The 27,424-nt window shown below is 47.3% G+C and overlaps 8 protein-coding genes across 8 annotated transcripts; 5 read left to right on the plus strand and 3 right to left on the minus strand.

Moving 5' to 3' along the window:
* Positions 1-541: 541 nt before the first annotated feature.
* On the plus strand, positions 542-4,384 carry F4807DRAFT_451512 (S-adenosyl-L-methionine-dependent methyltransferase; the record flags this gene model as incomplete). Its single annotated transcript, XM_048000244.1, has 3 exons — positions 542-2,168; positions 2,202-4,035; positions 4,066-4,384. The coding sequence occupies 3 exons, from the start codon at positions 542-544 to the stop codon at positions 4,382-4,384; spliced, it is 3,780 nt and encodes a 1,259-aa protein (XP_047854749.1).
* Positions 4,385-6,034: 1,650 nt separating this feature from the next.
* F4807DRAFT_460061 (uncharacterized protein) lies at positions 6,035-6,457 on the plus strand (the record flags this gene model as incomplete). The annotated part of the gene is made up of 1 exon (XM_048001464.1): positions 6,035-6,457. One exon carries the CDS (start codon positions 6,035-6,037, stop codon positions 6,455-6,457), a length of 423 nt encoding a protein of 140 aa, XP_047854750.1.
* Positions 6,458-7,261: 804 nt separating this feature from the next.
* On the minus strand, positions 7,262-8,072 carry F4807DRAFT_460062 (uncharacterized protein; the record flags this gene model as incomplete). The annotated part of the gene is made up of 2 exons (XM_048001465.1): positions 7,262-7,900; positions 7,953-8,072. 2 exons carry the CDS (start codon positions 8,070-8,072, stop codon positions 7,262-7,264), a joined length of 759 nt encoding a protein of 252 aa, XP_047854751.1.
* Positions 8,073-8,947: 875 nt separating this feature from the next.
* On the minus strand, positions 8,948-10,105 carry F4807DRAFT_460063 (glycerate dehydrogenase; the record flags this gene model as incomplete). Its single annotated transcript, XM_048001466.1, has 1 exon — positions 8,948-10,105. The coding sequence occupies one exon, from the start codon at positions 10,103-10,105 to the stop codon at positions 8,948-8,950; it is 1,158 nt and encodes a 385-aa protein (XP_047854752.1).
* A 2,301-nt stretch (positions 10,106-12,406) lies between these two features.
* Positions 12,407-13,290, plus strand: F4807DRAFT_73545 (uncharacterized protein). Its single transcript, XM_048003416.1, has 2 exons — positions 12,407-12,657; positions 12,748-13,290. The coding sequence occupies exons 1-2, from the start codon at positions 12,614-12,616 to the stop codon at positions 13,088-13,090; spliced, it is 387 nt and encodes a 128-aa protein (XP_047854753.1). The 5' UTR covers positions 12,407-12,613; the 3' UTR covers positions 13,091-13,290.
* Positions 13,291-19,626: 6,336 nt separating this feature from the next.
* Positions 19,627-20,374, plus strand: F4807DRAFT_73708 (uncharacterized protein). The gene is made up of 3 exons (XM_048003418.1): positions 19,627-19,756; positions 19,847-20,205; positions 20,256-20,374. Exons 1-2 carry the CDS (start codon positions 19,713-19,715, stop codon positions 20,196-20,198), a joined length of 396 nt encoding a protein of 131 aa, XP_047854754.1. The 5' UTR covers positions 19,627-19,712; the 3' UTR covers positions 20,199-20,205; positions 20,256-20,374.
* A 1,211-nt stretch (positions 20,375-21,585) lies between these two features.
* F4807DRAFT_73645 (glycoside hydrolase family 67 protein) lies at positions 21,586-24,536 on the plus strand. Its single transcript, XM_048003417.1, has 2 exons — positions 21,586-23,655; positions 23,704-24,536. Exons 1-2 carry the CDS (start codon positions 21,780-21,782, stop codon positions 24,339-24,341), a joined length of 2,514 nt encoding a protein of 837 aa, XP_047854755.1. The 5' UTR covers positions 21,586-21,779; the 3' UTR covers positions 24,342-24,536.
* On the minus strand, positions 24,385-27,255 carry F4807DRAFT_424345 (uncharacterized protein). The gene is made up of 4 exons (XM_047997868.1): positions 27,136-27,255; positions 26,646-27,076; positions 26,303-26,596; positions 24,385-26,252 (listed from the first exon to the last, which is right to left on the minus strand). Exons 1-4 carry the CDS (start codon positions 27,182-27,184, stop codon positions 24,732-24,734), a joined length of 2,295 nt encoding a protein of 764 aa, XP_047854756.1. The 5' UTR covers positions 27,185-27,255; the 3' UTR covers positions 24,385-24,731.
* Positions 27,256-27,424: the final 169 nt, after the last annotated feature.

Here is a 27,424-nt window from a genome sequence, read left to right on the forward strand (position 1 = left end):
TAGTTTCCTTCATACTATACGCTTCTGATGTCTTACTGCGCTGCTGCGTTTATGCATTCGATTTTTGCGCCGTTGAACAGAGACTTACGTCCGGCTCATGCTCTAGAACCGAGATCTTCAATTATAACAGCGTCGAACTTCTCTATCGACTATTCTATCTTCAATTTATGGGAAATTTCGAATATGACCCATCAATCATTTCTCTAAACCCTATCCACTCGAGATTTATGAATGATGAATTTTGGGGTTCGAGTTGTCTTATTATCATCTTATTATCTCACTGCTATATAATCGCATAGAAGTCGCCTTCTCTTATGATATATTCTTACATCTAGATTCCTGTTTTCTAATGTAATCGTTGAAATATCCTCGCACCGTATTGCTATCTTAGATGGGTTATATTGGGTTTTTTCGAGCAACCGATTATCACTCGGAAGGTTTGGTAAGCTAGCTAACGATGGAAGACATTTTTCCCGTGTAGAGCTTCACTAAACTCTCATATGGTTCTAGTTTATGTTAGAGCGATATAAAAAATACAAATATGGCCCATGCCAATATTTCCGGCTGGCAGCGTCTCCCGATCTCTGATAATGCAACCCCTGAGTTAACTACCGCGTCTGATTCAAGTAGCGATGAGCCACCGCTAGAGTCAGATTTTTCATATGTATATGACCAGCTTATCTCTAGTGTTGAGAAGGACGGCCAGGATGATAATGGAAAATCGGAAAACTGCAACACGAGCGCTCCATTTCAACTTGCCCACAATGACGCGAAATTGGTGACGAATTTCGACGACTCGAATGTAAATCCTTTTGAAGGTCTAGACACAGTCCCTGACATCCATAATACTGGTGCGCCTAGGGAGAGACCGATAGCAGTGGAGATTCCTCGATCAACCCTTGTTCATCCAAAGTCAATTTTTGAAGGTTTTATTCCACCTGCTGCTGAAGTTCGAGAACGGCATGCTTTGGCTGAGCTTCTCGATGCCACAAAGACACAACAACCCTTTCAAGAAGATGGGCATATTGAATTTGACCTGGAAGAGTTTTCTATATATTCAAATGGTCCTCTTTATCCCCATGAGTTTCGACCCTTACAGCAACTCGCAACCCGGTCAGCCTCGGAACATTTTTACTTTGATGGCGTAATCCGCCACGGCGAGAAGAAGTTCTACCTTAGGAAGGTTCATTTTCGGCAGCTTCCTATTGGAAATTACGGTAGCGAAGAACACACCGTCGGCGACCAAATCTGGGTACGGTCGGACTTAAATGAGAGACGGGACGAAGAAGTCTATTATAAACTCAAGAACCCCTCGGCCGAGTACTTAAGATATTATGAGCCTTTTCTTTGGATTGCGGACCTAGCCAAGCACGTACTTGACTATTGCGACTACTTGATGAGCCAACGCCAGCGAGCCGTTCTATATGATTTCAAGTCGCGGTTCAATATTTGGCTGGAACAAAAACATACCGAATCAGCTACCTTTCGGCGTTGGTACTCTGCAAACCGAGGGAGCGATTTCAGAGGCGCCATTCTTGCGAACATTAATTTCATCTGGAAAGAAGCCCATGGATTAGATCCAGTAATTGTTACTTGGCATGAATTTTGGGGGGAAACTAAGACATTCAATCATTACAAGCCTAATCTATCATTTGGTCAAACATTGTTGGACGAGGATAGTGAGGTAGCAGGCCTTAGGAAAGGGAAGCGTCAAAAAGGTGGCCAGGTACCGCCAACTATCGTAACTCCGTATATATACGATTTGTTCTCCCACATGGTGTTTGGGAACGTCCTCAAACGAGTAAAGCCGTCTGCCGATATCCAAAAGAAACTGAATGGTTTCACACAGAGAAATCTGCCCATAGAGCAAAGAAGTCCGCCTGCAATCAAACGAGTCAACCAGAACCGCACAGCATTCATTGCTTCGATCGAAGTGGGAGATGTGATCTCAACACACCCGGATGACGAAGGAACAGACACGGAATGGAAACAACAGAAGTCGAAACACTACCAAGGAGAGCACTTATGGTTCGGTCTCGTGCAGAAGATCCATAAGTCTCCAAAGGGGAGGTGTTCATTCGACGTCATCTGGCTGTATCAACCAATTGATACTCCTTGCGGCATTATGAAGTATCCCTACAACAACGAGATCTTCTTATCGAACAACTGTACTTGTCATCATAATACAGCAAAAGTTAAAGCTGACGAAATTATTGCGACGCATAGTGTTGAATGGTTCGGAAATCCCTCTACGTCTGCCGAGTTCTTCGTTCGTCAGACTTACCTTTCCGATGATTGTCGATGGACCACCCTGAAGAAAGAACACTTGACATGTACGGAGGACAAATTTCATGTGAAGACATCCTACAAAGTTGGCGATGTTGTTCTTGTCGAGACCGACCCCAAATCCCTTCAACTAGAGGTTTTCATCATAGAAGGATTCTTTACCGAGAGAAAGAAGAATTATGTTAAGCTACGAAAACTCACGCGGAGGAGAGACGTCGATAAAAATTCTCCCAAGTCGCCTCCGAATGAAGTCGTTTATACGAATCAACTTGTTGAGATTTCTATTCGTAGGATCTTTCGCCATTGTTTGGTCAGGGCATTTTATCTCGAGGAGGAAGTACCGAGCCCCTATAATCATGGTGGAACCGGTGATTTGTTCTTCATGACACATCAAGAGATCGAGACGGAAGTGGGTAATATGGCCTATATTCCTCTCGACATGGCCCTGGTACGCCAACTGCGACAAGGCTTTGACCCTCTTAATATACATCATGGACAAAAGTTGCAAGGGCTTGATTTATTCTGCGGTGGCGGAAATTTTGGACGCGGACTCGAAGACGGTGGCGCCATCGAAATGCGTTGGGCTAATGATATTTGGAGAGAGGCTATTCACACTTATATGGCGAACAGCGAGCCGGGTGTCTGCACCCCATTTCTTGGCTCGGTCGATGACCTCTTACTTCGGGCATTGCTGGGCGAGGGCGATAAGATCCCCCGACCTGGTGATGTTCACTTCATATCCGCAGGGTCCCCGTGCCCTGGGTTTTCTCTTCTCACCCCTGACAGAACCACAGATGATCAACGGAAGAACCAATCTCTCGTCGCGTCTTTCGCGGCCTACGTCGACTTATACCGCCCCTACTACGGAATACTCGAGAATGTGCCTCAAATGGTGAACTCGGCAAAACTACGTGACGTGTGCGTCTTCTCCCAGGTTTGCTGCGCTCTCGTCGGCCTCGGTTACCAAGTACAAGTCATGTTCCTAGATGCCTGGTCCTTCGGCGCGCCGCAATCCCGCAGCCGAGTTTTCCTATGCTTCAGCGCCCCCGGCCTCCGCATGCCGAAAGTGCCCAACCCGTCGCACTCCCACCCACCCGGCACAAGACTCAAAAAGCTCGGCGAAATGTCCTGCGGCCGCCCCTTCGACCGTCGGATCCTCATCTCAACTCCGTTCAAATACGTCAGCATCCGCGACGCCATCGGCGACCTCCCCGACATTCAAGACGGGAAGCCGGACTATTGCCCGGGCTTCCCGGACCACCGCTTGTCCGCCGGCGTGACGCCGCCTATCCGCAAGCAGCTGTTTACCATCCCGACGCAGCCGTGGGAGATGAACTTCGCGAAGGCGTGGCACGGGCGGCCCGGCATGCCGCGGGTCATGACGCCCATCGAGCGCGCCATGTACCCGCCGGACGGCCAGGAGCGCACGCGGAAGGGGGCCAAGGGGTGGGGCCGCATACACCCGAACAAGCTGTTCAGCACGATCGCGACCAAGTGCGGGCCCACGGACGCGCGCATCGGCTGCTCGAACCACTGGTACCAGCACCGGCCGCTCACGGTGCTGGAGATCCGCCGCGCGCAGGGGGTCCGCGACGACGAGGTGCTGGTCGCGTCGCCGGCGAACCAGTGGCGCATCGTCGGGAACAGCGTCGCCAGACAGGTTTCCGTGGCCCTCGGGCTCGCGGTCAGGGAGGCCTGGTTCGGGACTTTGTTTGATGAGGCGAATGTGCCGCAGTGGGGACTCGCGAGGTTTAAGGGGATGGGGGTTAAGGGGGGCAGTGTGGAGAGGGGCGTGGAAAGGGGTGGTGGTGGCGGTGGTGGAGAGAGGAGGGAGAAAGAAACGGTTATTAAGCAGGAAGATGGAGATGATGTAGAAATGACGGATGTGGGAAATGGCCTGGACGAGTCGGATGAGTCGACGGCGCCGTCGGAAGAGCTGTTCGTCAGGTCCACGCCGGATAACTGCTCCTCGAATACTCCGGCGACGAGCGTGGGGGCCGAGTTCTCAGATGGCGAGAGGGGTCGCAAGAGGCCGTCAAAGTTGTGTGTTGAGATCTTGACTAAGAGGCAGAAATTTGGAGGGGGTGATAAGGAGTAGGAGTGGGCCATATTACATTTAGCTACTGGGACTGAGGGTGGATCACGCACCTTTGAGTATGTGATGTTGGGTTCGGAAAAGGACGCATTAGGTGCATATTAAGATGTATATTTGGCGGCAGGACGATGAGGATCATCCACTGGAGTTGGCGAGCTCATGATACACGGATAAGGAAACAATTGGCAGTGGCATCTTGTATAGTAGCATTTACATGTAAATATAATAGAGGTACCTTTAATAAAAGGGTTGAATTCACAACTGCTTAACTAATGATATAAGGGGTTTTACGACGATACAGCCGAAAAGCCGGCCGAAGACCGGGACAGTTCGTGGTTAAACTATTCTACAATCTGATGGATATCACCTTGGGCAAATTTCACAGGGTCGTCAAACGCCTTCCTCGAGAAAGTAAGCAGCACATCGATTAGTTCAGTTTATTGGCATATTATGAACTTAAGGATTTGCAGGGATTTACGTGGCACAAGCAAGACATTTATCTACTAGGTACATGACAGTCTTGTGTGAAGGCCCCCTATTTTCTCACCAAAACTCGCCTATTTCGCAGGACCTTCACAAGCGCGGAAAAATCGTAAGATTTTCATTATGCAGTTAAATTTTAAAAGCGGCTTACAGTCAGTCTTTCGGATTTAGCTTTGATATAAAATTATACTTCCATGTTATACGCATGCAAGAGTATGAAGTGATTCGCATCCCCTGAATTCTGTCTCCACTCCTAGAAACGATGGTGCGCGAGACAATGCATTCCTCCATCTTGTCACGCACCATTATAGAATCGGCATTTAAAAAAATTTATATATCCGCTTAATACCTATAATATTATAATATTATTATTCAATCAAAGGTGTTCTTTTTTTCCCCATTATTTGAATCTCTGAAGGCGTATTGACGTGGGTGAGTTTTGGTGGAGAAATAGGGGGTTGTATTTTGTTCAAAAAAGGTTGTTGCACGCCGGACAAAGAGGGTGTGTTAGGATAATAAAGAAAGAACCTATTGTTCTGGACTGTTTCTTTTTAACTTGCTTGGCAAGAAACTTGATTGACTAACATTAAGGTGTTATGCATCTTATCGATCTATTTAAACATGGAGGTATGATATTGTCTCCCATCAATTTGAACACTTTCTTTGTTGACTTCGTACAACTTCATCAAAGGCTTTCTGGTTTTATTATTTAAAATAATCACCCACCTGAATAGGTGGGAAGGGTTGAATCTAATAAAAATTACCTCAAGTCAGTCAGGAAAAGAGAGTTGGGCTCCCTTTGGCTAGGTAGGTTATCAGGTGGGTACTAAGCGTGAAATACTGCTTTACTTGGTGCTTAGAGATTCATGATACATCACTAGGTAAGTTACGAGCAAGCAAAGATTGGTAACGTTCAGGACCTTCCGTAGATCCATCCATCTAGAAAAAAAATACATACCTACCTACCTATACATCATGAGTGATCCCACCCGTGTGTTGGAGGCGAGAAGCCATTCGTTTCTTGAACGAATTAACAATCGACATCATAAACTTATCCAAAGAATAACCTCGATCATTAAAATGAAAAGCGAAGCTTTGCTAACTGAGGACCAAGCCAGAACATGCGCCTACTTTATGTGCACTGAAATCAGACGGATCGAGAAACTAAACATGGAGGGTAAGATGGAAGCATTTATTGAACTAAGTCAGGTCTTCGACTACGTTTTCACCCGCGATACTCTTGAAGTCCAAATGTGGTGGATCCTCAAGCGGTACAAGCTCTTCAAGCGCATGTCATTAGCTAGACAGAGCCAATACCTGACCCAACTCATCGAATGGCGCAATAACATTGGAAAGCATGACGGTTTGTACCTAGCGTATTTTCTCCCAGGAGTACATATTTTCGACCATGTTACCTCTGAAGACCAGTCTTCTGCGAATACTGGAAAGAACTGGTTCGTTTGGTGGTATTCCTCGAGGAGATATGGCCTTTTACGAGTTGACTGTAACAAAATACAAAGAATTCTAGACGAGGACCGGATGCTTCTAGATAAATTAAGGCCCCGTGAGATAGAAGCACAAATACTGCCATAAGTACTTTAACCTCGATACTTCATTAGTTAGAAGCTGACAATTAGGGGCTTGAGTCTGCTCAAATGCAGAAGAGGGTTTAGGTACCGGCTAAGGGTCCTTGATTACTAGATAAATCTACATAGGGAAAAAAATATAATTATATTCTCTAATTCTAAGAGAAATCCAAAGGTGGCATGAATATTGTCTAGACAAATTAATTACTAAGATTGAGGGCGCTTTTGCGATTTTTTTACTTGCTCTGTTATCCAAATAGCGTGCTTTTATGGTGTGAGCACTTGACACAAGTCGCAAATAAAAAAAAGATTGCCTATTTATGTACCTAGCCATGAAACTATATGCTGTCATATTGAATCACTCCTTTTTTATTATTATTTTCAATGAACTTCTCTAATTCACCAGCCATTACCATACCTTGCTAATAATGTGCTCATCTTGCTTATGGATGAGTCGTTCAAGTATGGGAGGTTTAGGAATTGGTATAGATTTGCCTTGAAAACACCAACATCAACCTTCCTTTATGCTGCTAGGTAAATAAAATCATTTAGGCGCTCGCGAGATTACAAGTACGTTATATCTTTTCGATAAAATTTATTAATAGCCAGAGCTTGTTACTACATAAAAATATCTGTTGCTAATGTGTGGCCAACCACTCCAAAGCCCTACCCGAAAAATAGTAGGAAATCCAGTGCTCCTTAATCCTCATCAATAAGCCCGTCCAGTCCTAGCAATATCCAAAGTCAAAACGCCATACCGAATCCAAACCCCCAAGTATTTCGTAAGGTCATCCAAGCAGAGAATTAAGAATCAGCGCCTGCGGTGACCGTCGTTGCTATGACCTCGGCTGCTATATCTTTGGCTGCTACTCCCCGCGTTGCTGGAGCTTGAGCTGCCCCAGCTTGGGTTGCTGTGGCGTCCACTCATACTCTGTCTTAATATCTCATTAACAGATGGAAGAGGACCCCCAGTCGTTTGACGAGATGGCGATATAGGCGGAAGTTGGTTAGACTCGGTGTCGGCTCTGTTGTTGTTATCGACAATCTCGTACTCTACTAAGTGGCGTATCAAATTCTGATCGTACCGCAGTAGATCACTCGTAGTAAGGTAATTCTGCCGCGCCATGGCAGCGAGGGTCCGTCTCCACCAGGTGAACCAGTTGCCATCGCGTCTCTCATTGTACTGGCCCGTCCGAATACTGCGCACGAAATTTTCGACGCCAGGTAGGATGCGTGCCGCTCTTCGATAGCTACCATCAGGGTCGAGCATGTTTTGGCAAGACTGTCTTAGATGCTGTAGGTATTGCAGCTTATCTCGTGTTGGGATAGACAGGAAGAGATGGCACCGGTCGATCAGCATTCTGAGGGAATATATCAGTTTATCGTGTCGGAGCGAAGCAGCTTCTACGCCGACGCCTCGACATGCGGCGACCATGTCGGCGATCTGGTCCTGTTCTGTCTTCGCTAAGAATGCACGCAAGTTTCCATCGAAGATTGATCACTGTCTGTCCTTGTGCGGGAACACCACGATGAGAACTCGAGGAGCTGGGGGTAGTGGCTGCGCCTTGGGTAGAGGTCTGTCGATCCCCATCCCGATGTCGATGACGGCGATGATCAGACATGGTGAAGCCTCTGGTTATTTTGATGCTAATATCAGCTGGGTAGGTCGGTATAACTGTTTAAGAGAACGATGGTTTGAGGTTCTCTATTCGAGGTGCTTGAGAGAAGGTTGTAGAGAGATTGGGAGGAATGGATAACAACTACATATAGATAATTTCTTCCATAATTGCACAGGGAGATCTATTATTTGATGATATTGTCAACATCTTACTAGCATAATTTTGCGAGATTATGGTGAGAATTTCGAGTGATTTGGTGATCCACAACCGTTCATACACAATACGATCGCGATGAAAGACTCATTTTACTTGTGATAATAGTAGCCGAGATGCCGATGCACTACATTCATAATGGAACAAGAATTCGTATATGGATACCTAAAGAGAAAGTAGAGGTGAGTCAAGGCTCCCTTCAGAGCCCCTTCTATAAATGGGATAGAAGCTCGGATATCGTCAAATAAGTCTAGACGATCTACTACCTAGCAATTGATCTTACATCATATTTTCTAATATCATTCGTTGAGATTTGTATACACATGTAACTATAGGGAGTACGAAAAACCACCTCTTACAAGCAATAATTTAAGCCAAAAAGTACAGGACCGTCACAAAATTGGTATTCCTAGGTATATTCCAAGAGTAAATCGGGAATTGCATTGTCGCTGTGAGTCCTTAGTAAAAGAAAGAGTGATTAGGCCAATGCGGAATTCTCATAGATCCGATGAATCTAATTTCTGTTACTACCCATCGCCTAAGGATAGTAGTCACTATCTTCATATTTATATGTTACAATGGCTTGCCCTACAATTGACACTACAGGCAGCCAATATATACGACCGCAAGTCTAGATACGTGTAGTGACGAACAAATCTATGTATCTAATTGAGAACGTGAAGTAGATCATCGCCTCGAAGCCACCGCTCCAGATTCTCAGCCGTCTCCTCGTACCATGTATGCATGATGCCATCTTCGACATACCCCATATGAGGCGTAATAATCAGATTACTCCTCCCCTGCGTACCCCATTTCGTCGAGCGCCACGGACTCCCAGCCGGCAAGGGCTCGACATCGAAAACATCCAACGCCGCGCCCCCTATCCTCCCATTCTCCAGCGCATCGTACAGCGCCCCGTCGTCGACCAACGGGCCCCTCGAAGTATTAACCAGCATCGCCGAGCTCTTCATCCGCGTCAACTCCGCCTCCCCCACGATCCCGCGCGACCGCTCGCTAAGCACGTAATGCAAACTCACCACGTCCGCCTCGGCGAACAACTCCTCCTTACCCACGACCTCAAAAGTCGGCCGCTTTTCCGGCTGCTCCTCCGCCGCGTACCCGCCGCCGCCGCCGCCGCCGTAAGCAGGTAACCCGACTTCCACCGCCTTCCGGTCGGCCCTGTCCTGCGTGAGGTTCTCGCTCCAGCACAGGACCCGCATGCCCCAGGCGAGACACGCGACGCGCGCGACGGCGGCGCCGAGGCGGCCGAGCCCGACGACGCCGAGCGTCGCGCCCGTCAGCCCGAGCGCGAGCCGCGACTGCCACGCCCCCGGGTCCCCCTTCATCGCCGCGTCGTCGGCGGCGACGTTGCGCGCGAGCGCTAGGATTAGGGCCCACGCGTGCTGCGTCGTCGGGTGGCTGCCGCCTCTCTTGATATCCAACTTCGGGCGCGAGAACGACGACGACGACGACGGCTTGAAGCCATCCGTGCGCCCCCTCCCGGGCGCCGCCGCGACGCGGATCCCGAGGTCCGAGGCCGTTGCCAGGTCGAACGTTTCGAACTGCGTGCCCGTCGCGAGTAGGAGCTTCAGGTTAGGCAGGGCGCGCAGTAGGGCGGCCGGGAAGGGCGTGCGCTCGCGCATGCATGAGATGATGGTGAAGGGCTTCAGGCGGTCGATGATGGCTTGCTTGTCGGCGGGGCTGGTGTTTGGGTGGTTGAAGGCCGGCAGGCTGTCGTGGAAGGCGGTGATGGATAGTTGGGACGCGGGTATGTGACTGAAGTGCGGCTTGGCGATGTCTAGGTAATCATCTAGGATGGCCATTGATGGCCGGGATTGGGTTGCCATTGACCTCGCGCATGTTGTATGGCATCGATTACGGATAGACGGTCCAGGACAAGGAATCCGCATTGGTTCTCTGCCGAACATGCCTCTAGGCAGGCCGGCTTTGAGAGTATTCATGATGTATCACGCTGACCCAGTTTACAACAAGCAATTGGGCCTAGAGTTGTTGCAATGGATTATATTGCTATATTTAATTATCAATAACCAACCTGGAGTTGGAATATTACATAACATCAGGTACCCGGCATAGCTTACTGTTGTTTATCTCTATGTAAGAAATCGTCAATAAGATAATAACGGTCATCCTTTAGGACGATTAGTCATCCGGAATAGACACTACCTCGGGACGTAGTACAACACCCCGCAGCTTCCCGGTGTTGATTACAAACTGGGGTAGTACGTACTCTTGCTCCACTTAGCGCATAAACCTTGCTTAGTGAATATGTACTTTTTGTCGGACTAATTGCTTCGAGGTTGGTTCACATTTGAAGGCATACATATCATAAACGCCGAAAGTCCGTTGTCAATAATAGAACATTAGCTTACGCAAAATTTGGAGCGGCTTATAATGATTCTATCGTCAGATATCAGGTGTCTACCGGGAGTTAGTATATTCATCTAATGTGCTCGCAGAGTTGGGCTTTTTAGGTGGCTGAGCGGTGGTTGAACGTCATCCTTTCCTAAGGTAGGTACGTCGTACGGAGTACCTTCAGAGTTTATGAGGCTCTGTTATGGATATTTGCATGGATCGTGTAAGATTAGTCACTCATCACTGATTGCTATTCGTGGGTCTCGCAGCTCCCACCTGTTAAAAAACGAACTATTCTCTAAGCCTACCTACTACTTTATATATGCGTTAAACATATTCGGAATTTCGGAATTTCGGAAATTTGGGATCTCTTCTTTCTTATGTAATACCCACGCCCACACACAATGTAATTACGGGTATAATTACTTTTTGTTTTATTATACTACTAGGTACCAAGGCTATTTTTATTATTTATCCGATGAGTTCATATTGTGCACTTAGATGAGGCTTCGAGCAGGAATTGGGAACCGGTGAAAAGTAACAAATATTTATATTCGCTACATGACACCCTTTTAAGTGATAATGAATCCCGAATTGGTATTGTATGGTGGAAAGTCACGTACATAGTCATTCATCTACACATGTTCCGTAAGGCTGGGCCGCAGGAATAGAAATGCTTCGACCCCGTAACCCCACTTATGATTTGCAGTTGATGAGCTTTGTGATTTTTACATTTATGACTTTGACGGTTAGTACTTTCGATTTGCGTCATTGGCGTTACGTGCATAAACAGTAGTCAACCGCCCAATTTCAACATCTAGAAGTCGCGTATCACGTAATCAGAAAGCCAGTTAAACAAGCTTAATTGGAAGTGAGCTTAAGCATGCACTAACGGATTAATACTAGTGTGACACTAGGCTATGTACCTACATATACTACCTACCTAGGTATGTATAACGCAGTAGTAGGTTCCACCAGCTTAATCCCCCACGTTTTGATTTAGTACGTATTTTCCACCATCATGCCACTGCAGATTCTTTAACCTACCTACCTATACACGGCACCCGTGTTTGACGCAGCGTGCGAACCACGCGCATGTCGCCTACTCACTAACCTGCGCCATTGTGAGCACGAGAGGTGTGTAACAATAGAGCAATGTCTCTAAAACATAACCTCGGGGTGCCTCGCTTTTTGTCATGAACAGGACGATAAAATAATCAAGTGAGACCGGCTTGCAAGAAATTTATAGATATCGCGTTAGGTGGTCGCTTTTCAGTTCGGTTGAAGCGAGTTGGGCGCCGTGATTGTAAGTCGGCAATGAACAATCGGTATTCCTAAAGTCTTGTCTTGAGCCAGACGGCCTATGTAGAATATCCTTGCAACAATTTCTTGTTCTTATAGGTCCACCTTGGTCGCCATAGGCATGGAACCTAGAACTGGAGCACCCCGCCCTTATCGATAACAGGTAGGGAAACAGCCCACTATGATCGCTGACCATACGCCTACGCTCCCAAGCACCTTTCGGAGGTTCAGGCACTCGCATTCGCAGACCGAGCTACCTCAGAAAAGTACTCGCAACTTCGCAACGCACAAATTCTTGGATTCTTGCAGGTAGACAAGCTGAATTCTTATTGCACCCACACTACCTAGTCTATTATATTACCTTTTATAAAGCTAATCCTCCATACTTGTTTTCTCACTTCAATTACCTTCTTCCCAGCTCTTCTTACCGTCGCGCTCTTGCTAAAAGACATTTCAAGTAACCAGACCCAAATCCCATTCTCAGCACAAGCTACACCCTTCCACACCTGCAATTATATATATACTATATTTAGTTGCCCATATACTAGCGGTATCCTCCTCTTGATCAGTATACCTAGATTCAAAGTCGCGACTCATACCATTCCCTGTACTAGCTTCGCTCGTCTTCTGACACTAGTGTGCCTGGCTATTCAAACATGGCGCCAGCTCGATCTGACGAAGCGGCTCAGGGCTCTGTCGGGTAAGTGTGGTATTGCATTCGCAATTGTGCTCTCTTTCGATCGCGGGGTTGTTGCCGTCTCGTCGCCGCCATCGATCTGACATCATTCAGGACCGGGTCCAACCAAGCACTAGTAGAACCCGCTAAGTATGCCAGCAACCGAGTCACTCGCTGGACTCATGATACAGCTGCACCAGTCCGCGTCACCATGGCGTTGCTACCATTTTCGCAACCTGGTGTACCATCCCGAAGAGACCACACAGAGCTACTTCACTCTATCGACAATCTCTTCGGCGACGCAGTAGCATCCACGACAACTGGATCAGGTTCCGGCCATAATGACTCAAGTGATGAGCGGAGCTCGATCGAGGAAATGCTTAGAGGTATTGGAGGTCGCTTCGACAGGGCTCAGTCGTCATCGGGAGGGTCGTCGGCGACAGCGGGGCGACAGTGAGGGCGCGGAGGATTTTAGTATGGAGGGTTCTATGCAGCCCGAAAAGGTAAGCTATCGCATTTCGTTAATCTACCTTACCACTTTGGTCCACTATGTTGGAACTCGAAGTTTGTTTGCTTTTTGCTTGACTCAACAGCTAATTACTTAGTAAGGAAGGTGGTGAAATGGGGCAGAATATCCCAGGGTTACGCCAAGCTTGCCCATGCCAAGACATGGATGAGATCGCAGTCAGCTCATAGTGAGCCTCTCTCATGGCACATCGGATTGATGCCATGAGCTTCGGTTTCAAGTCTTTTCATTTTATTTTCTTCTCCTTTTCCTTATTTGGGCGATTCTTCCTTCGATTCCTTTTGTTTTTCTGTTTGTATCTGCTTATTTGCGCTTTTTTTGTCGGCCGATATGATATGGACGAGATACTGTTACTGTGTTATGATGATTGAGAAAGGTGGTATGAGCGTCATATTTGATCGAGAGATACCAAAAAGGCTGGAAAGCGATGCAGGGCGCTGTTGGGATCTTTTGGACTTTTCTTTGGATGTTTGTTTTCATATCATCATGCTGGATCATTGTCAGCTTTTGATACGTTGTCTCTTCCTTTGTTATGTTATGGAAAAGGTCGTCAGATTCATCACCACCTTACAGGCTGCGAGTCCTAATATTGCACATTAAGCACCCAGGGTGCTAAAGGTGTGGATTCATTCCTCGTCAACCAGCCGGAAGGAATCTCCAGACTTTGGAAAGGTGAATGACTAGATAAAGCAGTGTTTGAGATGTCTTGGGAATGCCGGGCTGGCTTCATATAGCTTGATGCCATCAGGTTGAAGTGGACACGTTGTTCTCTTATCAGTCTCGGCAGTGCGACCCCGCAGCAGCACGAGACTAATTTCAAGGATCAATAAGAATATTGTATGATGGATATCAATGAGTGGAATGGGAATATTGATGATGTCTGCATGGAGAGTACAGAAGGAGATGATCCAATGATGGAGGTTGATTATGAAAGAAAAGAGCTGTCGCCCCTTTGGAGTTGGGTACAGAATAAGGTTGCGGCTCTTTGTGTGTGGCGGCCTACCTAGGTACGGATTATCGTATCACGTCTCCACGAGCTCCTTGAGAGATTTTACATAATCCCACCAATCAATTTTAGTACCCCAGTCAGCCCAGCCACAGCATATTTTAGGTTTTGGCGTGAACCTTCCCTCGGGTCCACAGTACTACGGTCGGATGTTTTATATTCCTTCTCGAATTGAATATCGCACCTGTTCTATTTCCAAATTCCCGTTATTCATAAATCAGGTATGATGGCAAGATAATATTATCTCTCTAGCTGGCTCCAGAGGATTAGAAGTAGAACTACTACTAGTAGATCAAACACGATTCATTCTGCTAAGGGTCCTAATAAGCTAATGACATGAAAGGCACATGGTTTTAATTACGTTCAGTTTGCTCCGCGTCTTTGCGCTAGATCTATAAGCCTCTCGATCTAACCGGCAGGATGCTTTTCTTATATATACCTGGTAGATGGTATTTACAGTAATAAATCGTTTATTTGTTTGAAAATCTTAATCCTGCGCAGAAAAAAGAAACAACAGACAAGAGGTCGTCATATTTCATCCTTCAACTTCCCACTAACTAGGTAGGATATATTAAAATTCATCATATATTAGTTACATCATCTCGGTAGAAGGTACTCACTACTGGTAGCTAATCGTTCAGTAGAAGCGATAAAATAAACGATACATCCGACAGATGGTAATACAGGGTCTAAACCCTACCTTACTATGCTGACTTAGAATATTGGATACTTGGTCACTATCCGGCAACGTTGGGGCAAGATAATCTAGAGATGGGGGCAAGCCAGACTTGCTTTGAAATAAACGCGGGAGCTTAGTGCTCCTAGAGAACGAACTTTCGCCACGCAAGGCTCTATATTGCCAACTTGAGCAATGCTCGTTTTGTCGTGGAAAAACAATCCTAGGTTAGCTTCCAAAGAAATTTGCTCTTAACGAATAGGCGAAACAAATTTACTTGCCTAGATGTTACACGGATTATTGTTGGACCGAGGTCACGTGGACCCTTCAGGGTCCACTTTGGGCTATATCTACCTGACACATCTATCCTTCAAAGGATGATCTCTTCTTCTTTCTTCTTCAGGGACCTCGGGACCAAAACCGTTTATTATCAAATGAATATAATATCCCAAGCCAAACCTAAGTGATCTACCTTGTGACACTAGACCCCGTCTTTAGGTACTTTTTATACAGATAACTTCCGTTGGCAGTGCTTGCGCAGCCCAAGGCTTGGTACGTCGCGTATAAAGAAGTTTTGACATGTCGAACCCATTTGATCACTTGCCACGGGCTTAGAAATGCAGTTTGTCTTGTGTGGCGAGAATTACTAACTAGAAGCCGATGTGACCGGCGGTGTAATCGCTTTAACTTACCACATCTCAGGTATGAGAGGTTAGGAAAATTTTACCATACTGGGATCCATTAATATGAGTTCCAGTGATATTTCATGGTGGACGAGGCCGGAAACCGGCGCTATGCAGTTGCAACTAATAATCGTGGGGAAATCTATCCGGCCTAGTTGAATTCTTGCAATACCGTTGAAGCTACCTACGCACGTACTATATCGCTGAAAGCTAGACAATCCACTTGCTCTTTCGCCTTCAACGAGGTTGTACAGACACTACTTAAACAAGGCTGGTTATCAAGGTAGTATTAGTTGGGCTATCGGGACTTGCATCCCGACGTACCTAATCTAAGAGATTGTCTGTGACAAACAATTCGAGACGACATCATGTGCCTAGATGAAGCCAGGCACACATCCAATACGTAAGTCGATTGCGTGATATGTATGTTACGTTTGGAAGTAGTTATACTGCAGGAACCTCCCTACAAAGCCCTGGAAAGCTGTCCAATATACAGGAACTTAGGGTTATATCTGACATGCTTAATAGTTGATCCAATGATTCAAAATCGGGTTGTCCGATGAAACGAAGGTGGTGGAACCGGCCTAGTAATTGCTACGATGGCTGCAAAGACTTTCGAATAGGCTTTGTGCTGAAAAACGCTGTCTTGGCTTTCCATAATCTAAGGGCCATCGATTACACCGAGCATATCGTCTATCACTTCTAACTGGCAGTTGTCCCTAGCTAGGGATTGGAAGGAAGAATACGCCTAGGCGCCCACAAGAAATGGGCTCTAATCGACCGAGAGTACCATTTGTAGATCGAAGCACTGCTGGCATAACTGGCGCGAGCCAAAATGGATGTAAAATCATGTCTTGTTTATACCTGATATTTTGGTATAAACCGGCAAGTCTTTTGAGATTCTACTTTCCCTCCTATCCCGTGGCTGGGGATAGCTGCGAGTTAAAGAGATAGAAGCCTGACTATGCATTCTTTTTAATGTGAGAATGTTGCAACTAAAATTCGGCTGATGGCACAGGACCATCATGCCTCACTACGACCAGCATTAAGCGTCGTCTTGTCGAAATTTGCTCCAAAGAAACCTCACACATTTCCGAAGAGGAAGTAAGGAAGCAGCTATTCTTTTGGTCAATGTAAACGGAGGTCAACTTATATAATAGAAATAGAATTTGCTGAGCGACATTATACGTAGGTAAGCATTCTTGGTAACGAGACATATGTAGGTCGGAGGAGGGGGTCGACGATAGATTCATGTTCTATACTGTGTACTGATGTTGATGTAGTCTGATAATCGCAAGGTGACTTTCTTAGATTAAATTTGTAAAATGCCATCGTTGAAAGGTTAGATAGGAAGGGCTCTGGGGTTTCCTAGGCCTCAAAGTTGCGGGAGAGGTGGGGCTGGTCACTTTGTCGTGATGCCCGACTACATAGAGACCTTATGTAGGTACCTCGGCTAAGGTAAAGTTGGAACGCTTAAGTTACATTGGTAAGTACTCGCGACGCTAGAAAGAATTGAGTCTACACTGATTAATGTCAAGCACCAGGGTTGGCTTCTAGAATTTGATACACCCAATATTTACAAGGGCTTGAGCAAGTTCTATGGAGTTGATCTGCCCCCTAATATTAATACTCACTTCGAACCAATCGGGTTAGCTAGCTCGATTTACACATCACGATCTAGGTACCCCAAGTACAATAATACCTCATGCAGGGTCATATTTCGGCTTCTGCGATGCAAACTGCAGAAGACTGGGCAGTTGTACTTTGCCCGCCCCTTCTCTCCTGCCGTTGCTTCCGGATTCTAGCTGCATATCCCGGCTATTAAATCGCCTTGCACGATACGTATTTACGTAGCTTCAAAAGTTACTTTCATCAGCAGGTAATTGGTCCTTACAGATGTAAATAGCTGGCCAGTTCCAAGCTCTCATAATGTGAAATCATGTAGATATATACACATGTCAGCTTATGGCGTATGATGCATATTTTGAAGCGATTCTATAGTACTTTACTTGACCAGACCCGGCAAAGGTAATTTTGTTGCCGATCTTTGACCTGTCCGTCGGCCGGGGCCGTGGCATATGAAAGCGCCATAAATATCTGCAAGGCATACACATTAAGGTTGTCAAGTAATTCGGGACCTAGTAGTATCACCGAAATCTATACCGACTTAGTGAAATATGTGATATATTTAAACCTGGAGTACTAGGTAGTTAAAAGCTATCACAATTCGCTTACCAAGCACCTTCTCCGTATAATCTATTATATAAGTAGGTAGGTATGTTTAAGATACGACCACGAATTTCTGTCGAGCGACCGCATAATACATATAACTTCTGCTTGTATGATGTGGATGTCAGCAGAGCCTCAATGTAACACTCCCAGGTTTTTTCTTTTCTTTTCGGGTTCCCAGCAAACTCGCGGCTTCCAGTTAACACGAAGATATAGTCTCGCGTCGTTTAGTATCCTCTTTTCAAGCAATGTCGGTCAAATTAGGTCTCATGGATGTGTATTAAGTGAGAATAGTTTATATAATATTTCTTGCACGTAGAGTTAAAGAAAAAAAATTGCACATACCCGAAAGATTGAACCACATCTGCTTAAGTGGAGTAGTGGGGTTTGATACATACCTAGTAAGGTACTTACGTAAATCTACATGTACCTAAGTATCCAACCCTGGTAATGGATGACGCGGAAGTTTAAGCTTAAGGTTTAGTTACCGGGGTAGCTTATAAACGTCCCGTTCCGAGTTTTTAGTTGCTTTACTTACCCCACTTTGCGATCTCACCGGCCGGGGAAGGATAAGTTGATGGGTCGGTGAAATATGTAGCTTCGGAGAAGAACCTTTTAAGTACCTACAATGAAATAACCTGCATTCAGATTCAGCTATGATCTTTAAACCCCGTTCCCTCAAATGGTAACGATAGCCTTAATTCCAGCATATGGCCGCCAGGTGCTAACGACCCGTTAACTTTTATTTACTACTAGAACACAAACAATAACCCCGGCTGGTTCTACCGTCGAATCATAATGACTGTCCTTACCTACCTCTATACTAAGTACCTAATGTATCATATTTAAGTTTTATATAGCAGCTATAACAAGATGTCAAATGTAGGTATGCGAATATTAGAAACTTGGAAGCGAGTGGTCAGGTATCTATGTACTTCGGCAATGCCCAATTGCTCACCTAGGTGCTTCAGCGCCTAGTGGTGACCGCGCCCGCGCCCTAGAACCGCGCAAGTCACATCGGCGAATAGCCGGATGCCAAGCTGCCGAGTAGCGGTGGTGATAGACGGAGTGTACTTGATAGGAAGGTGCGACAAGCACTGTGCTTGTAGTTAAGATCTCCGCACTGAGATCCAAGCTCTAAATCTTCTTCAACAATACAACATCTTATCCCCTTCTAATCTTTTCCGTGGTGTAGTGATGTGCAGGTGCAGCTGCAGCTGCAGGTCCAGTTTGAAAGGGAAACTTTGGGTGTGGTGGAATTAACGGAGATTGGTCGCAAGTTTGAAAAGGCGATATCACGACAGCAGGGATCCTCTTTCTTGCGGACCGCTTTTTTTTCCCTTTCCTTTTTCTTCCTCTTCCTAAAGGTAAATAACTGGTTGGACAATGTGAATTGTCCTGCCGAGAACACTGAAAGTCAATGTGGGCAAGGACATGTCATCTAGGTACTATCAGGTACTAATCGCGAGCCTGAACATGGGGTTGCCTGAAACCTATTGGATCCACCCACTGGACGACAGGATCCTGATGGCGTGCATTTGGCCCAAATGTTCTTGTTTGCTTATTAAGGTAGGTAGGTACTTATGCCTTTAACATAAGCATTTCGCCTATTTTCCATACCTGCTGGATATCGAGGATTTTTCTAACGATACTTTCAGGGCGCCTACTTCGTTATGATATCCCGTTTAAAAGCCCAGATGTTTCCAGCCCATCTTGCCATGTTGATTCTTCTTTTCTTGTCAGGCTTTCTCACATTTCCGCACTCTGAAATGAATTCCTGCTCATAACGTTGACCACGCCCCCTTATAATCTGGGTTATAAACCATACCGGGTCATTTGCATCCTAATCCCTTTCTTTTCGCCCCTTCTCTCATTTCACCTTAAGTTCTCTCTCTCTCCACTTGGTCCCCTTTAACTCAGCTCCTATTCCATCTAAATTAGTAGTATAGCCATCCAGACATGGCGCTAACTCATTCGGACCAAGCGGTCCAGGGCTCCGTTGGGTAAGTCCAATATCCATAGATTTACTTCAGTTCCGGCCGACCTTCCCTCGTGAGATCTTTTTACCAGGTGTGTTGCTAACGCCAGTCTAGGTCTGACTCTCAACGAGCACCCGACCCGTCATATACTAGCACACGAGTCCATCAGTACTGCCAAGATACCACAGCTCCTGCGAACGCCCACTTGTTCTCAGCTCCGCCAGAACACCTTGGGGTTTCACGGGAAAGGGCCAATTCAGGGGTTGTTGGCTCAATCGACAATACCCTTGTTGAGCGGCAAACAACTAGCAGCCCGAAAGGAGAAGCGTCGGCATCAGGCGCTGCTACCTACGCCAGGACTAGTGTTGACGTTCGGTGCGTCGGAACTCACTTCGGCGACTCCGATGCGGCGTCGCCCAGACAAGGACCAGGCTCGTCGACGTCGAGAGAACTGCGCCTGAAATAGAGAAAGAGTAGGTTGTATCCTGCCTTGCAAACTTCCTCTCGATCTGAGATACTCTAGGCCCTCGCAAATGCTAATCAGACATAGGTGAGAGTGGCGATAGCGCGAGGCTATATCGGATTACCTAAGTTTCGTCCACGGACCGGTTCAAGACGGACCCTTCTTATGAAATCATTCTTCCCAATTTTTCTTGTTTCTGTTTCAAGTCTCTTACCATTTCCAGTTTCTCGCTCAATTTCATTCTTGGACCAATTGGTCTTATTTTGTTTGAACTATGTGATATCATGAGGATTTGACGACTGGAATGGACTGTCATGACATAAAGATGCCAATTGGTTGTTGGGTGCTACAAAAAACGAGGCAGGGCGTTGTTGAGATATTTCGCGACCGAAGAGTTTACGGTTATGATTCTCTTCTTGGGGTGCGCAGTCCCGTTGAGTTGTTCATGGATCGGTGGTGTATATCTTTATTTTCCCACGATACCCCTGGACAATGTCTTGCACAGTCGCAGATTGTTCGATGTAATATCATCCATCCGAGGATGGGCGATACCTGGGTGATAATAGAAGGGTGAAGTCCAAAGAGATGCTTCGCTGGTCGGGCTGCTTACTTATATTTAAAAAAAACCAATCGATTAGACCTCCTCGTTAAAGGTCCCGAGTGCTTCCTCGAATGGCGATGACATTGGATACCAAGACCAATACCGGGACAACGTGGGGCTATAAAAATTAGACTCTTAGAATGTTAGGAATACGACAACATGGATTGAAGCAGAGGCTCCGTATGTTTCGTGAAGTTAGCATTCTCCATCCAAGGCTCTGCGGAGTAGATTATCGCGTTACATTATCGTTCTGCCGTCCCGCCAATCAAGTACCATGCTCATGCCTGACATCGGCCGTGGAGAAGTCCATAAGCTCCACAAGAAATGTTGCCTAGGCTTGAAGATTAGCTAAATGCGGAGTCATGTCTGACGAAACGTAGGCAAGAAAGCCCAGCGACTCGTGTCGTTTCGAGCTACGAAGAAACAAAACTTCTTGACTCTCCTTAGACATAAAGCCAGAGGGAAAGCCCAAACCTTCTTGAACCGTACGATAGTAGTCGGTATGTTTCAACCAAACATCCCCATCCATCTCCGCAGTTGAAACAACATTTTAGGTATAGTCAGATCTACGCGTCGACCCCTGAAACTCGGCGATCTTACCCCAACATTTATCCCATCAGGGCCGTCATTTCCACGACTGCGGAGAAAGAAACTGGGGTCGAGACTCCACAGCTCGCGTGCAGATAGACCGACAAACCACCAAAAAAACCCTCCCGCAAACCATGCCGTCGTCGTCAGCAGGGAAAGGCCCACCAACCGGCTATTCATACCGGCCGCATTTAGCCTAAACACCGACGTCCTGTTAATTGACCTGGTTCTTGGAGAATGTGGGCCGGCGAACTTCCCCGGACGGGGGCCCAGCACTCCATCAAGCTGGTGTTGAAAATCACGTATAAGCGGGAAGATCCCGAGTGTCTTTAGGTGACCGGGTTCAGATCTCTACGCGTACACATAACGTGGTCAATTGAGCTGGGAACGACAGAATGCGTGGATTCTGGTTTCTAGCTACTCTCGGCCTCGCGGCCGCAGAGGATGGATTGAATGCGTGGTTGCGATACGCTCGACTACCCGATGAAATTGCCAGACAAGCTACGGTTCCTCCTGCCATAGTTGCTCTCAACACAACCGAATCGAGTCCCGTATACAGCGCGGGGCAAGAGTTACGAAGTGGCATCAATGGAATTCTCGGCAAGAAAATTGACGTATCACACGAAATCAGCGAAGGCGGCTCCGTGGTCGTAGGAACAATCGCGGCCTTCAACGAGTCGGGTATCTCAGTTGAGACCCCGGAGCTCGAGGAAGATGGCTTCTGGCTCAGCGTCAAGAACGACAAAGTCGAAATCGTAGGCCAGAACGAACGCGGCGCACTATACGGCGCATTCGAGTACCTGTCCATGCTAGCCCAGGCGAATTTCACCGAGGTCGCCTACGCCACGAATCCGAGCGCTGCGATCCGATGGATAAATCAGTGGGACAACATGGACGGGACCATCGAGCGCGGCTACGCCGGCCTATCCATCTTCTTCGCGAACGACACCGTCCTCTCGAACATGACGCGCGTGGCGCAGTACGCGCGCCTGCTAGCCTCGATCCGCGTGAACGGAATAATCGTCAACAACGTCAACGCGGACGTTACCCTCCTGAGCGACGAGAACATGGCCGGATTAGCTCGCATCGCCGACGCCATGCGACCGTGGGGTGTCAAGGTCGGGATCTCGCTGAACTTCGCGTCGCCGCAGACCTTCGGCGGATTGAGCACCTTCGACCCGCTCGACGACACTGTGATCGCGTGGTGGAACAACATTACGGATAAGCTATACGTGCAGGTCCCGGACATGGCTGGTTTCCTCATCAAGGCAAACTCCGAGGGGCAGCCGGGGCCGGAAACGTACAACCGCACGCTTTCAGACGGCGCAAACCTGTTTGCGCGTGCCACAAAGCCGCACGGTGGCGTCGTCATGTTCCGCGCCTTCGTGTACGATTACCAGAACCTGAACGAGTCGAACTGGAAGGACGACCGTGCGAACGCGGCAGTGGACTTCTTCCGCGGTCTCGACGGTAAGTTCGATGATAATGTGATTGTCCAAATCAAGTACGGGCCGATCGATTTCCAGGTACGGGAGCCAGCGTCGCCATTGTTTGCGCACCTGAAGCAGACGGCGACGGCAATCGAATTGCAGATCACGCAAGAGTACCTCGGTCAACAGTGCCATCTAGTTTATCTACCGCCGCTGTGGAAGACAGTCTTGGATTTTGATTTGCGCGTCGATGGTGAAAAGTCCGTTATTGGGACTGATATCCTGTCTGGCAAGCGCTTTAACAAGACGGGGCTCACAGGCTACGCGGGAGTCGTAAACGTGGGTCATAATGCTACATGGCTCGGCACGCACCTTGCCATGTCGAATTTGTACGCGTATGGACGAATCGCGTGGGATCCGACGGTTAATGAGGTGGCGATCCTCGAAGACTGGACACGGTTGACTTTTGGGTTGGACGATACTGTGCGTGAAACTATCACGCGTATGTCGATGGAGTCGTGGCCTGCTTATGAAAACTATACCGGCAATCTGGGGATCCAGACATTGACGGATATCACTGGCCCTCACTATGGACCAAACCCGCAGTCGATGGACAACAACCCATGGGGGCAATGGACCCGAGCTGATGCATTTAGCATTGGGATGGATCGCACTGTCAGCAACGGCACCGGATATTCGGGCCAATACCCTGACGAAGTCGCCGCCATGTTCGAGGAGATTGAGACGACGCCTGATAACTTGCTCCTGTGGTTCCATCATGTGCCGTATACTCATGTTCTCAAGAGCGGGAAGACGGTTATTCAGCATTTTTATGATGCGCGTACGTAGTCTCCTACCGTTACCCTACTTTTCAACTAACAACCCCCAGACTACGCCGGCGCCGAAACAGCAGCCAGCTTCCCGGAGCAATGGTCTAAGCTACGCGGGCTTATTGACCAGCAGCGCTTCGACGAGATGCTCTTCCGACTAACTTACCAAGCCGGGCACGCGATCGTATGGCGGGACAGCATCAACGAATTCTATAACTCGCTGTCGCAAATCGGCGACGACCACGACCGGGTGAACAATCACCCGTACCGGATCGAAGCGGAGAATATGACTTTGACGAATTACCGCGTGACAGCCGTCAACCCGTTCGAAGTCGCCTCGAGCCTGCGCATCGTGCAGAGCGTCGGGAACTCAAGCGCCACGAGCGCGAGCGCGACGCTCAATTACACGGCGGGAGTGTATGATCTCGCCGTAGCGTACTATGATCTATACGAGGGAAAAGCGTCGTACGAATTGTTCTTGAACGAGAGGAGTATTGGGAAGTGGATTGGGGATAATGAGGACAGGCTAGGGTTCACGCTAACAAGAGGTATTGACGGACATTCGGCGACGCGGATTACGTTTAAGGGGATTGAGATTAAGGAGGGTGATGTGGTGCGCGTTGATGCTAAGGCGAATGGTCGCGAGACGGCCCCGTTGGATTATATTGCTGTGTTGCCGCCGGGAGTAGTGGATTAAACGCGATGTAGATTTGTTTCGTAGAAATTGAATCGTACCTATATATATACCGTATCCGAATTTCAAAAGTTACAATTGGTTCATGCAAAAGAGGATTGGGGAATTCGACTTTGCAAGTACATTTGCTACGCCCACCCCCGTGCATGCCATGCAAGGTGTGTAAAGCCGGGGCATTTGATCGGTAACAAATGAGCGTCGTGCAGCATAGTGTATGTACCACGCTGAAGTACCGTAGCATTGGGACCAAATGAATCGACCTTATATCCCAGTTAATGTTAAGTCCCTGCAGCCGTCATCCCGTTCCTGCATTGACCCTAGTAGCTGCAGAAGCGGTGGAAACCTAGAGAATCGAGCGAATCGAACGATAGATCTTGCTGTCTTACATGGTATTTAGTGGGTAGCGTTGCCGCGACCCAGGTCTCGCCTTACCCTCCACACTTTCGATCCAGCGCCACGTTTTTGGCTTCCATGCAGCATCTCTATCCATGGAACGGGGGTTGTATCAGTAACTCCGAAATCACCGTTTTCGGCATCGGAGGTGTCATCCGCGTCATCCTCAGCAGTATGCATTGGCCCATCCATACCGGTAGCATCGTCCACCTTTCTATGAGCTTTATAATATAATTCTTCGGTATAAGCCCAACTCGGCGTATCGAATTTACCGCTCACCAGAACGATTTCACCTCCCTTGGACGTAACCTCTTCTATACTCTCCGATGATACTGGTGTTAGGAGTTGAAGTATGCCATTTTCAACGTCGATACCACGAACAAGCGCTAGGCCAAGGGAATGCGAAAATCTCGGATCGAGGGTAGTTCCATCCGCAGTGTCGATAAAGGGAATGCCCTCTGGCGTTGTCATGATGATTTTCTTCAATAGGTCTGAGAATGACGACATCGGCTTCTGCTGCGCACCGTTGCCATCAATTTCCATCATATCAGCAGTTGTGTCGTCAGATAAACTCGCGTGTTCTGCAGTATGTCTGAATGCCTTTACATTCTCGACACCGACAACTGCTAGAATAGTGCCATTAATTGCGTCAGCCAGTAAATCCAAAGGTGCTTGATAATCATAGCATATTATCCCGAATATACCACGGTTTAAACTTTTATAGTTGACTTGCCAAGGCGCAAGGGTTGTTAGCGGCTTTGGATTCCATAGAATATGGTCAGCAATACCCGCATTTCCAGGTTCAGTATGGAAGTATGCCATGGTTTGCATGGAACGGAAATGCGCCGCTGTCCTTGAAGTAAGCTGGGAGGCATGGGATGGTAATGTTGAAAAGCCAGAGACCTTGCAGGATTCCTGTAGTGCTTCTACCACTTCGCCAGGGCCATATTCGGACATATATATTACTTCGCTGGGCCGTAGATTGGTGATTAGAGAAGTTAATAAGTCTAGTCCTGTGCCCTGTATCCATCCCGGGGTGTTGATAACAAGGGGATATCGCCCTAGGACATTCCGATAATGCGTTACAAGGTCTATAGCTGCTTCCAGATATAGCTCAGGATCTGACGCGGGAGTTATGGAGGCTAAAGCATGGGACCGAATTATTCGGGTTTCCGAGCCAGGTAACGGACGACAGAATGAGGGGCCAAGGACAGGCTCGGCTAGGAGCACTAGAGCGACTTGGCCAGCAACACAATACTCAGGCTGTCCTGGGTCAAGGTCAAGCACAGCCACCCCACGATGAGCTTGGTGTTTAGAACGTCTTAATGTATCAGTAATAAGTCGGTTCGCTAAAATTTTCCCGAAAGTAGATTTTCCGGAAGACTTGGGTCCTGTGATCATGATCGAGCATGGTCTCGAGTTAGATGTGTTAACTAATTTGGCGATCTCCCTGTTCCACTCTGGCGGGGAAACAAGATCTTGTAGTAACGTCTTCTTTGGACCGTCTGCCGATGTGTATAGCTATTGACACTGTCAGAAAGGCACGATATGATTTTTCACGGGAAATTTACTATTTGAAACGAGGATTCGGATATAGTGGTTTTCTTAGCCAGAGACGATGGGTCAGACTCATTCCAAAGTTTTCTGAAGTAAGGAGAGAGCTTCCCGAGACTCCTGAGGGCTGTAGCATTCGGATGAGGAAGCAACTCTGTGGTCGCACTTTCTGAGCACCTAACAACAGGCAGTGCATGACAATATGGTGCATCTACCCAATATACCTTGTCCGCGCTCCTTAGGGTGGCACCGTTAATGGTCATCTCGCCAGATGTCACACGTATGCCATAGCTACCGAGAATTACTAGACGCTACTTTAATCAGCCAGAGACCCAATAATGGGGGGAAATATAAACACACCTCTCCGTCTGATAGCTTCATCACTATCTTACCATCCTTTCGTATTTGGTAGTTGTTTTTAGATGGCTTGAAGCTGGAGAGCTGGACAGGCAGGACCTTGGCTAGCTTGTTTGAGACCTCATCTCCATCATCAGTGGTAGAAGGCGAGGGGCTTCTTTCCAGAGCGCCTGGAAAATCAGCCACAGTAGTGTTTTTTATCGACAGATTGTCCGGCAGTGGATCCTTCAGATCAGTACTAGAAGCTTTCTCGTGACCTGTTGCTGTCTGAACACTTGAGTTCTCTCCCAATTTCTTTGAACTTTTGAGTTTTTTATTCCGTGCGACTTTTGGTGATGGAATTGATTCTACTTCTTCGTCCCTCACTGTCTCGTCTGGAGTGAGCGTAGTCTGCTGACTGAGAAGCTTTTTACGAAGAGCGAAGGCGCTCACAGCTAGTGTTCTATAAGCATTATTATCGGTGGAATGATGGCTTTGTACACTTTAAACGCACCCTCTTGAGGCTCTGCTGTATTGAGCTTCCGCCTTTTATTTGTAGACATTTTACAGAAGTCGAATTGAAGTATGAAGTAATGAGGTATGAAGTATGAAGCTCTGTTGAGTTGAGTGACGAATTTCTATGAGCTAGTACAGCTTGGGTTAGACTGGGGTCTGTTGAGTACTCCTTCTTTATTGGTCGCTGATGGAGGGGCAAGCAATCATTATGTAAGCGGATCTAAGATATTCCGATGAACTTTCGACTTGCATCTGCCCCACATCGAGTCCCCAGCCCCGCGGCTGAT

This window comes from Annulohypoxylon truncatum (genome assembly GCF_022578515.1).
Source record: "Annulohypoxylon truncatum strain CBS 140777 unplaced genomic scaffold F4807scaffold_14, whole genome shotgun sequence".
Classification (NCBI taxonomy): domain Eukaryota; kingdom Fungi; phylum Ascomycota; class Sordariomycetes; order Xylariales; family Hypoxylaceae; genus Annulohypoxylon; species Annulohypoxylon truncatum.